Source organism: Electrona antarctica (genome assembly GCF_951216825.1).
Source record: "Electrona antarctica genome assembly, chromosome: 15".
Taxonomy (NCBI): Eukaryota; Metazoa; Chordata; class Actinopteri; order Myctophiformes; family Myctophidae; genus Electrona; species Electrona antarctica.
Window position 1 is genome coordinate 27,146,741 of NC_136796.1, and position 12,181 is coordinate 27,158,921.

Consider the following 12,181-nt stretch of genomic DNA (forward strand, 5'->3'; position numbering starts at 1 on the left):
TGAAATAAATCATGAGGGATTTCCATCAAGTGTTTTAAATATCAACACTTGGTTGCAGTTGTGAATCAAGGATAAAGGTACTTCTGGAGCCACAGTGACAAGCTCCATGCAATGAAAACACATTTCAACACACTTTAGCTTTAATTTTTAATAATATAGGAGTCTCCCTATCTGATTAACTGCATAAGAGAAACCGTTATTGATCCCCAGAGGGTAATTCAGGTGTCATAACAGCAACAAGGTTGAAACGCACACAAGACGCACAAATAAGAGTACAAACCAAGATGAGCTTAGATCTTGAAGACTGCATTCTTTTTTCTAATAAACATGTACACAAGAACCAAAACAAAAGACAGTAGAAAGCTATAAAGGTGACTAGCTGCCTGGTTACCACAAGTGCTAATTGAATTAAAATGATAGAATTAATGCACTTTTAACAACAGTGTGTGTTTGAGAAAGTAATTTGGCATGTGCTTCCTCCCTCCTCTGTTCCATCCACTTTCTCCTCAGGGATGCACAATATTGAAATCATGGCTAATACATTATAGCCAATTATTTCTATGGTCATATTATACCAATATTGCAATACCAGTTTCCACATGTAGGGTTTACCACACACCTGTTATACAGTAACTAAGTGTTTCCCAAACAGTGGGTTGGGAGACTTGAGACCTATTTTGGGGTTGCCGAACAATTTATATGGACCATGAGTACTTTCTTTTTTTTTTTCTTTTTCGTTTCCTATTCCAATTCTATTACATTATTTCAAAAGATTACAAAAATAAAAATGTTTCAGAAATGAAAAAGAAATGTATTTATTTTTTATACATTTTCAAAAAAATCTAAGAAATTCCATGAATAAATAAAAGCAATCAACTAGTGAAAATAGCAGATCTACAAGCTCACAAACTATTTTCAATAAAATAAAGACACATTTCTCTTTTGGGTCTCGAGCTACAAAGTTTGGGAACCCCTGCAACTCCTTTGATGCTGGATTCAGATAAAAACAACACAGCTTTGTTATGACCTGATTTAGTAGGCCGGAAGACACTGTTTCCAAGGGCCGGTTTTAAATGAGCTGTGATAGAACAGAATGATCTCAGATGATCATAATACGCTTTTGCGCACTTTCTCTCCGAAATATAGCACTCCGCACTACTGATGTGGGGAGGAGCGCATTTCTGGATGTCAGATGGTCAGGTGGCTTATTAAGTTTTGTATTTAACAACAGTGTCTTGCTCCCTCCTCACATGACTGAAGATAAAAAATTGGTGTCACTTTCAAAGAGCTGTTTTTCCCAGAAGGGGCTTGTCTGAAGACCTGGAGCACAGTCAGATCTATAGTCAAGGCAAGTTATACGACCCAGTGCTGACACATGAACCAGCAGACCGACTGGAGTAGGATTGTTCCGATTCGATCACGTCAAAAAAACGTGATCGGGACATCCCTAGATTGGAGTAGGCCAGTATGGGGTTCCTACACTACCAGAGGCTGCAGGACTGCATTCCTACCCATTTACAGTTGTTGAAGATGGGCCGATGCATTACATTTAGTGTCCTGCAAAATGTGCAACTTTTCTTTTTTTCTATAATTTTTATCCCACGATTTTTGCAACCCAGTTTTTTCACCCAGTGCCAATTATCTAATGTAATCCTGGGCGCTACACTTCCTCTGCCAACCTGGGGGGGGCAGCGGACTGACCTCATGCCTCCTATGCATGAGGAGTCCAAGCTGCTTCTTTTCACCTGACAGGGGGGAATTTCCCTGGCCGGGCGTGGAAGGAACACGTTATTCCAACCAGTTCCTTTCCCCCTCCATCAGGCGCCCCGGCTGGCCAGGGGGAGGTAGTTTTAGAGACCAGGATTACTGCATGTTTTTGTGAGGGTACCTACCCTAGGGGACACGGGGAGAACATGCAAACTCCACACAGAAAGGCCCTTTCGCCAACCCCACCTCGGGTATGGGCACTGATGACGCGGAGGAGGGAACACGCCCAGCGCCCACAGCGTCCCCAGCGGGAATCGAACCCAGGACCTTCTAGCTGTGAGGCGACAGCACTACCAACTGTGCCACCGTGCCCATTACTGTATGTGCAACTTCGACACAGCCGTGCTCGTTGATGACGAGGCTCGCTCACATGGCAGCTCGCTTGGTCACGGCTCATGATTCTCAGTGCCTCACTAAGAGCACACCTGCCTTGTTTTGCATAATTATTGAGGGGCGCTAGCCCCTCCTATATACAGGTTTAATGTTTGTTTTTCCTTACACAAACATTAAAAACACCATTGACAATGAACAGAGTTTAATGTTTGTTTTGTCCATGTTTGTTTTGTCCTCGATGTTGTAAGATAATAAGAGCGCCCCTCACTTCACACGGGTGTGATTTTATTATTAGATTTATGAAACCAAGTTCATGTAAACCTAAATTCAACTTATTAATGTCTACTTCAATGTGGTAATTTCCACTTTATAACACTTCTTCTGGGGTCTTTTGTCACACCTACAAGCAACTTAATTGTCTGGGATGCACACAAAAGCCTAAGTAGATGTGAAAATGACCCAAGAAGTGTAATACAATGACATTTTCCTTTAATATGGTTATTTTCGGTATGGGTTGTGAAACTGTGTGGGCCATATATCTGCCTGATCCGGGTCTGCAGTCACTCAATACAGGCAACACATCTTGGTTGGCACATAAGTAATGTGTCATCGTATCAGTGCGACATATCAGGAATAATTGAATCTGTTCAATACAGATAACACGTTTTTAAGTAATTTTGGACAATAACAAAATAATGAAATGATAATACTGTGCATCGCTAACTTCTCCCTCCTGTTCCCTCCTCTTGCTCCCTCCCTCGTTCTCTCCTTTCCCCTCCTCTCGCTCCTCCCTCATCCTGGTCCCTCCTCTTGCTCCCTCCTGTTTCATCCTCTGCTCCCTCTTCTGTTTCCTCATCTGCTCCCCCCTCCCTTTCCTCCTCTGTTTCCTCCTCTGCTTCCTCCTGTACCCTCTTTTCTACCTTCCTCATATCCCTCCTCTCTTTCCTCCTAAGTTCCCTCCTCTGCCCCCTCCTCAGTTCCCTCCTCAGTTCTCTCCTCTGTGTCCTCCTTAGCTCCCTCCTCAGTTCCCTCCTCTGATCCCTTATCTCCTCCCTCAACTGTGTTGGAGTTGAGGAGGACCCATTTTCTCCCCCCACATTCTTGTGTGACACAGAGAGCTGGTTGCGCTCATCGTCTTCGAGGCCGGAGTCCTGCTCAGTCAAAGTCTTTGTGGTGGCCATGTCTTCATAGTGCTCCGTCTGCTTGGCCAACTTGGCCAGCTTGGCCTTCTCTTTCCGTGCTTTCTTGTCCGTCATGGTTTCTTTCCTACTCTGTTGGCTGAAGGATGAAATAGAAAGAAGCACACAAGAGGACTCTGCTAACTGGACATACAGAGGAGGGGAGGAACATGTATGGAGAGGCGAGAAGAAACACAACAGAATATGGTGGTAGAGAAGAGAGAAAAGGGGATTTAAGAAAAGGTTTAGAGATTTGACAACCTAACTATGATAAACACATCCTTCTAAAGTTGTTTCAAAACCTTTTAAATGTTATAAGTTAAACCATATAAGTATTTTTCTTTGAAAGGTCTGGGGGAGATGAAGATATTCTGATCAGTAATGTAAGAGAAGGATAGGACAATGTTGAAATTATTTATGTAACAGCTATGAATATAACTCCCATATTGATTAACATAATAATTGTTTATGTAACCCACACATGCTGCGGCTTCTCCACATAACACAAAAGCATTGCATGTCTGTGATGGGCTATTATGCTGAGAGAGAAGGAAGCACCAGACACATTCTGGATTCATGAGACCTGTGTGAGGCCTGTACTACAGACTTCCCTAAAAACCTCCACACGCCAGATTGGGAAACTGACTTTGATAGCCACCTCCGTGGGACGACTTAGCCTGTGGTTGTTAGTGATGAAGACAGATTACGAAAATATATCCACCTTATTTGCTCACAACAACTGCTTTCCTCTCCTCTGCACACTGTGCGCAGGCTGCTGGTCCACCACACTGGCTGCTGGCTCCATAACCTTAGTGAGAGAGTATTGATTATTTCACAGTATGTAGAATGGGTACATTTCAAAAGAAAGTACAAGTCAATACTAAAACTGCTACTTTGTGGACAAAACCATGATAAAGACTTGTTTACAACAGGGTCCACCATTTTCAATTCATCAGAACATTTAAAGACATACAAATATACACTTCTATGAAGTAAAAAAGTAAAAAAATCACACCGTGTGAAGTAAGTGGTGCAACTCCACGTGGCGGTCCCCGGGGGGTCCCCGGAACTTCCAGACCTACAGGAACGCGCCCAGGGTGCCGGCCCAGTTCCGGCGAGCCGCCCTGCATCCGAAACGGTCGAGAAATGACAGAGTTACCGTGTGGGGTCCCCGGTACATCCAGACCCCCAGGAACGCGCCCAGGGGGCCGGGCCGGTTACGGTGAGCCGCCCACATTCAAAACGGTTGATAAATGACAGAGTTACCGTGTGGAGGTCCCCATACTGTACTGTACTGTCACATCCGAAATCATCATATATACAGTTAGAGTGTGTGTGTGTGTGTGTGTGTGTGTGTGTGTGTGTGTGTGTGTGTGTGTGTGTGTGTGTGTTAGGCTGCGCAACAGTGACACGCTATTTTCGTGCTCGGACAGACCCAGCCAGGGACCCAGCCAGGGACAGACACACATGTTAATGAAGTGGTTGCACCACTTAAAAAGGGAAAACATGTACAGTATGGGAGGAAAAGGGGTGGGGGGAACCAAATACTTTTTTTACAGGGGCCAGTTTCAAATTGCAGTGGTCCGTACTCCGTAGGTGCTCTTTGAGAGCGGTTTGGAAGGAGTCAAGGGATTCACATGTCTTAATGGCTGTTGGTAGGGTGTTCCACGTTTTAGTGGCATAGGAGCGAAATTAATGTAATCCCTTGTTTGAGCCGAATCTGGCGTTGCACGTAGAGTGTGGACTTCGTTGAAATTAAGGAAGTATTTAGGTTTCCTTTTTTATTTCATTGGTGGCCATTTTATCACTGGAAAGATTTGCCTCCAGGATGGAACCTAGGTAGGTAATTTTATATTTTGTGTGATAATATTGTCACCCACTTTAACTGAGAAGCCTGAGATTACTATTTGATTCAAAGAGAATGGATTCAGTTTTTCTCAAGTCTAAAGATAGTTTATCAGCGAGCCAGGTGCAGATTCTACCAAGTTCAGAGCTGAGAGCCTTTTCAACCTGCAGTTTTTACCAGCATCCACCTCGAAACATTTATTTTAAATAGAAAATCATGATCCAGTGGAAAAAACAATAATCTAACACCGATAGCAATTAGAAACAAAGTAATTTCAAAGTACATTCAACCTTATCTTCATAATAAGTCTGTCTACTTCACCCTGCATCTCATTGGTGGGCTCTGGTCCCTGGTCACTCAGTTCAGAAACATTCCTACCAATGACATCATCGATGGTGTTCCAACATACCTGTAGCTGGGTTCCAACTTAGGCTAATAAAATATATATAAAATGATTATTATACCTTCCGAAATGTTTCTGAACTGCCTATCTCTGGTCCATAGCCCTAATGCTAATTCTACCCTTAGTGCAGGGCAGAATTAGCATTAGGGCTATGGACCAGAGCTATGAACTGCCCAGAGCCATCCTCTGCTGACACACAGACCGTAGACTAGACAGAAATGGTACCAATGAGCATTAGCGAGGACATGGGTACAGTGGTCCTACAAGGCACACGTTATTTTAGTGTGGGGGAAAAAAACATTATGTAAAAGACAGCAGATAGCAGACTGCCCTATTTCTATAATTGGTGTGGTGATCTACTCCAACCAGCTAGCCAATCGTACGGCCAACATTTAATACAAATCATACAAAACACAAGCACTTCTTAAATCCATTCCGAAGTCTAAATTAACATAAATGATACATTAGTTGAACATTGGCTAGGTGGTAGTATTTATGTTACAATAATGTAGGCAGCCAGCCACTAACATTGATAGCTTGCTTTAGTTTCTTACCTTTGGACGTGTAGCCTAGTTATTATTAAAATAACCTATGATGAGGTAAACAATATTGGAAAAAGATGGCGTCCCAAACGTAACGCGTTACAGAACTACGGTGTCCTATAAAACATACTGTAATGGGAATTAACGGGCGAAGAGACGGTCGATCAGCGACACCTAGTGGCTAATGTAGGCTACTGCCTTACATAAAATATAATAAAACATGTCATTTGAATAAAGAATTCGATGTTTGTGGCTGTGCAGATAGCCCCCGTCAGCCCGTGGCACGGGCATTATAATGAAATTATAATGAAAGAAAGGTAATTGCAAATGTCAGTTCAATCTTGAAAGCAGTTCATACTACTGCACTGCACTGCAACCATGGTCAGGGGGACTCACTTTTTAGTCTATATTTTGTAGCACTAGAATGCAATATGTAATTTATAGGCTACATTAACATATCAGCTTTTTTCTACTTTTCATGGGACCTAATGAGCTTCTCTCTCTTTTTTTATTTTAGAGCGATTTTGTTTTTTTATTATTTACTCTAGTCCTACTAAACCCCAAGAAATTACATCTGGCCACAAAAGATCATGAGATCTACTGAATGTGTCAAACTGCATATTGAGCCTATAACACAGTGTGGCTTCCCCCCAGTAGGCTACCTTCACATTCAGTAGCTCCTGTGATCTTCTGTGGCCAGATGTAATTTCCTGGGGTATATTAGGACTATAGTAAATAATAAAATAATAAATCGCCATAATATTTTGTAAAGAAATACATATTTAGCCCCATGCTCGAATGCCCCCGCCCCCCTGTCAAAAGCCGCTAAAATCCCTAAAACGAAAGAAAGCAGCAAATGAAGAAAAATTAACACTTTCTCTAATAACAACCTAAAACATGAACCTTGGTTGAAAAAAACTAAAGTTGTCCTTTAACGTTGTTTAATACAAGCAGATCACAAAAGCAAATTGGATGAGTGGGGAGTCAATGGAGAGTATTGCATAGTATTGTATAGAGGTTTTGGAGTCATAACACTATGTTGAGCAGAAGAAATTGAGGCACTGAAACATTTTTAATGTTTAAATAAAATGTATTTAGATAAAAACACAAAGGATAGACTGCACTTCAATTGTTCACAAAGAAAGAAGTATAATGATAACTTTCACAGTAAATAGTCATTCATTTTATAAAAAAGTGTTCGGCATGGAGTTTTAACAAAATAGAAAACCGGAAGAGAAAAATACAACAGACAGTATGAACAGTTTGGAGTAAAAGAAAACATGCATCAGAGGTTTATTATTTAAATAAAGGTCATTAGGAGTATTAGATGAATATATTTTTATCCCTAGAGAATGGCTGCAGCGCTAGGCACCTATAAGCTAATAATTTACATAAACTTAAATTACAAAAACTAGCCTCTCACTGATCTAACCAGCAACATGTTAAAATAAAATACAGGTGAAAAGTCTAACATACCTTACAAGACCACCTTGTTTTAGAGTCATGCCATTGAACCATTTGTTTCCATTACAGCCTTGTAAGGGTCCATTTGGTTCCTAACTATCAACCATTTAGGTGAGGAGCTTCTGGAACCCCCTCAAGGACCCAGCCCTTGAGAGGTTCTTCAGAACCACTGCAGAAAGTAAGTGTTGAAACACTCAACAGAATAAGTGCTTTGTTTAAAAATGTTATCCCAAAACAGAAAACACAGACACCAACCATGGCACTGGAGCTGAGGTAGGTCTGCTACGCTACGACAAGGGAATATATCAGATTCTGAATGGGAGAAAGAGAGGAAAGGCCCATAAGGGCAATGCAGGGAACTTCACCAACAGTACATCACGGTACGTCATCTAAAAGTATATAGCATGGACACTTGTCTCTATGTACTGTATGCATAATCATATTATGTACATAGTTAATTGACTTTCCTTCTATAACATTACATTGCCACCTTGTTTTCCTTTTTTGGTGACCGTCTGCCACCAGGTCTGCTAATATTTCTCACTGCCTGTCCTTGGGCATGGAAAAGCTGATAACGTCATGCAAAAACTAAACTAAACTAACATGCTTCATAAATAATACTAATGAAAGACTTGTAAGGGTGCTTTATTACCATGGTGTCTCACAAGCCTGCTGCTTCAAATCATAATTGACCTGAATATTACACATTTCAACAAATATGTTATTTACAATGGATGGAACACACACATTTATTTACACTGCGGCATACATGTTATTCCTTGTCCAACGTCTCCGTTTGAGTCACGCTGTTCATTCAGGACTTGATCTCAATGACTTTGATGAAAGGAAGGGGCTTGTTTTTTGAATGTGTTGATGGTGTGAGTTGTTTGCTGTGGGAAGGGGAAAAAGATACAAACAAAAACACTGAGTTAAAGAGTATTGTCTGGGACATGTGGCTTTGATAAGTCTGACAAACACATCCTATACGTAGGTTTAAAATGGAATATTACAGTCATGGTCATATTATTATTATTATTATGGCTACGCAGGTAGGGGATTTAGTGTCATGCTCAGGAGGACTGGACTGTTGCTGTCGTGGCATGACCTCCTGTTGTGGCACAGTATCTCCAACCATCCCAGAGCTTACAAGGAATCAGAATGTCGTTATTATACTACATATTCACCTGTAGACGACCTGGGGTTTGTTCTCAGTCGAGGTCTTTGTTTCTGAGCTCTGTCCACCCAGGAAGTACTCCATGTGGTCCTGCATCTCTCTGTTCTGTAGACAGGAAGAAGTTAAGAAGGGAGGTTAAGGGTCATTCTGCAGGACACACACACGCACGCACGCACGCACACAGGCACAGGCACAGGCACAGGCACACGCACACGCACACGCACACGCACACGCACACGCACGCACACACACACACACACACACACACACACTTATGTGGCAGCGGTGGCCGAACGGATTGCGGAGCGGTCTTGATACCGGAAGGTCGCCAGTTCGAATCAGCGGTCCGACACGTTAAAATTACCACCGCTGAAGTGCCCTTGAGCAAGGCATTGAACCACTACCATGAAATGTTCTATGAGCAGGGCCTGGCTGGAAACAAGTTCTTGAGCTTAGCCCAGATACCCTGGGTAAATATAGTAACTTTGCTTTGCTCTTACCTCTGCCTCCAGGAAAGCCACCTTCTCCTCCAGGTCCCCAATGAACCGATCTCTATCTTGCATGATGGTCCGAGAGTTTTGCAGCTGTATGTACACACAGTAGAGTAAGTCATGCTACCCCAGAGTGAAAACAACTTACGACGTCATCACTAATTCATGACGACCGTGTGTTGTGTTTCACCACACACGTTTCCACTTGGCTCCACTCCCTCTAATCCATGGGTCTTTAAAAGGGGGTCTGGGACCCTTAGACCGGGGCCCTCAGAGTTAATACCAGGGGGCCGCCAACGTTTTGTGTGCTAAGAACCTTTTTTCCCAAACAACAATAAAATGTTGCATTTGTATGTGTATGTTTGCAATTCTATACGCAGATGTTTCTACCTGTTCGATCATATGGCGAACCTTCCTCTGCTGGCTCTTCAACATGTCGTCCAGGTGGTGAATCTTCTCCTTCAATACGGCCACCTCCTTCTCCAGCTCCTCATTCCTACGCACGCACGCACACGCACACGCGCACACACACACACACACACACACACACACACACACACACACACACACACACACACACACACACACACACACACACACACACACACACACACACACACACACACACACACACACACACACACACACACACACACACACACACACACAAACACACATGTTACCAAGGCAATATGGTCACTATAACACATAGTATCAGGAAATCATAGGGTATGGACTGTGGCATATTTACATTCTACGGTTCCACGATACGGTTATGTCCGATTTATAAGAGCTGCATATTGTGTCACTTATACAGTTAGCTGCTTATTGTGTCATTTACCTAGCGCTTGTGTGTAAGACCAGTAAGACCTGGGTATATTGACTTACACTGATGGATATATTGGGGATTTATGCAACAATATCCCAAAGGAACTATAAATGTTATATAAACAGATATACTGACCCTTTTGTCGCACAGTTCTAACCCTGAACCACTTTAAACACTTAAAGCCCTATTTTATACTTCAGCGACTCCATATTAGCCGATCTACCAGCTCACAACACATCGCAAAGTGGCACGCTGTAAGCTTGCCGGCTAGATAAGCTATTTTCTAAACATTTACAAAAACTATTGCGAGAAATGTTGAGATACCAGGCGTTAAAATTTGAGAGTGATAAGGCTTGAGTTGTTGGTGTGACTATTAGTGGAGTTTGAGCCATTCATCATTTGTGACTAAATTGGACTGAGGGACTGCCATTGGATTCTTTTGAATTTTCGTTTTTTCATGTCATATGAAACCAGGGAATCATAGCTTCAAATTGACATATTGGTTGTTCAGTTTGTCCTACTAGTTTTGGAGATATGGCTTATAGAGTAATGTCTTGCAGAAAACAGCGAGTTGAGAAAACAGGCTTGAAAGGTTCACTTTTGTGGTCTCTAACATTACACCTAGCTACATGTTTAAGCATTTATTTCATATTTACATGTCGATTTCAGCTCTGACACTTATTTCAGACATGCTCTAGTATGTGAAGAGTCTGCCTGTGCTATTAACTCATTTAAAAAAAAAAAGAAGGGTTTTCTCCTCTGGTGAAAAGCTGGAATTTGCGCGATGGCAGTCTCTCAGTCAAATCTGGTCACATTTAACCACCAGAAGGTGTCTTTTCTTCTCACCTCTTCAGCTTGCCCTCATCCTCATCCCTTTCTGCTTTGAGCTGCAGCAGCTCAGCCTCTCCAGCGGCCATCTTGTCTTTGAGAATGGCGCTTTCGATCTCCATGCCTCCCAGTAGCCTCTCCAGCTCCTCCACCCTCTGACCCCTCTCCTCCGACTGCCCCTCGGCCTTCTGGAGACGCCCGGCCTGCTCATCCAGTTGGCGGCATAACTCACTCTTCTCCGCCTGCAGGAGGTGACAGAGAGCAGATTTGAGCAGTTATGGATGGATCCTGTGGGTCTGCTGGTATCTCTCTTTATAACTGATCCTTTAAGAAGTGGAAGTAATGGATGGATGGATGATGTAGGAATTTAAGCTTGTTCTGTTTGCACTTGTAAGTTGTTATGGATCAGTGTATTAGCTAAATGTCTATATTGTCAAATAGTATAAGTGGTGTATAACATGACAGAGTCATGTTATACAAATCAGAGTTCAAAAGAAATGATTTCACAAAGGTAGGTCTGTCTTTTCATTTCAACATGTCACTATCCCCACTGTGAAAGTGCAGTGCTGCTACACATGTATAGAAAGAGAGAGTATAAGTGGCTGGATAGAAGCCCGCCTGCGAGAGGAGAGTGGACAGCCATTGTATAGAACATATACGAAATGGAGGAACTTACTTTTTCCGTTAGGATATGTACAGAGACATTTTACAAATACTGGTTGAAATGGATATTATACATGAAAATAGACATGTAGTGAAGGATCTGAGGTGAACATGGTATATTTCTATTGGGGGGATGAGTTTATTTACTTATACTTACTCAATTGGACTGTATTTACTCTTTAACATTAACAATGTCATTGCTGTAATTGTTTTGCTCATGCTCTTTATTTATTTTTTCTCTTTCCTCTTTTTTCTTTTTCACCTCCTTTCATTGTTTTTCATTATCTTGTACATTACATATAAATATCAATTTGTCTTAACAACAAATGGAATACCTATATCACAATCATGAACTCTGCCACTAGGAGTGAACGGACTAAGAAGGACTGAAACCACTCAAATATGGGACCCTTAAAGTAAGTTTTAACAGCGGGTGACAGACAGACGAATTTTCCGGAAGTGCATTATTTGTCTATGGGACCCGGCGACTACCGGCGATAGCAGGCGAACGGCCGAGTTGAAAAGTGGGCGGAGGAACGTCGCGATAAATAATTCATCTTTTTGGGCTAAAGGATAGGCAAACTAAGCTTCAGCCTAAACCTTTTTGGTCTCTACAAAAAGTGTAAAAAATATGATCAAATGAATACATGTAATGTTCATTCT

The 12,181-nt window shown here is 42.1% G+C and overlaps 2 protein-coding genes across 5 annotated transcripts in view; both read right to left on the reverse strand.

Annotated features, from left to right (window-relative positions):
* Positions 1–133: 133 nt before the first annotated feature.
* On the reverse strand, positions 134–6,153 carry LOC306938945 (uncharacterized protein). Of its 2 annotated transcripts, none has more exons than XM_079523347.1 (4): positions 6,082–6,153; positions 4,294–4,402; positions 4,000–4,086; positions 134–3,378 (listed from the first exon to the last, which is right to left on the reverse strand). In XM_079523347.1, exon 4 carries the CDS (start codon positions 3,354–3,356, stop codon positions 2,820–2,822), a length of 537 nt encoding a protein of 178 aa, XP_079379473.1. In that variant the 5' UTR covers positions 3,357–3,378; positions 4,000–4,086; positions 4,294–4,402; positions 6,082–6,153; the 3' UTR covers positions 134–2,819. The 2 variants fall into 2 exon arrangements, with proteins under 2 accessions (XP_079379473.1, XP_079379472.1); XM_079523346.1 differs by having other exon boundaries at positions 134–3,422.
* A 937-nt stretch (positions 6,154–7,090) lies between these two features.
* LOC306937886 (tuftelin-like) overlaps positions 7,091–12,181 on the reverse strand; it is a 27,633-nt gene continuing 22,542 nt past the window's right edge. For all 3 annotated transcript variants that reach the window (XM_079521901.1, XM_079521900.1, XM_079521902.1), the window contains 5 exons: positions 10,874–11,097; positions 9,589–9,694; positions 9,208–9,291; positions 8,718–8,812; positions 7,091–8,423 (listed from right to left, as the gene is read on the reverse strand). In XM_079521901.1, coding sequence (XP_079378027.1) covers positions 8,348–8,423; positions 8,718–8,812; positions 9,208–9,291; positions 9,589–9,694; positions 10,874–11,097 — 585 coding nt within the window. In that variant the 3' untranslated portion in view covers positions 7,091–8,347. The remainder of the gene's footprint in view (positions 8,424–8,717; positions 8,813–9,207; positions 9,292–9,588; positions 9,695–10,873; positions 11,098–12,181) is intronic.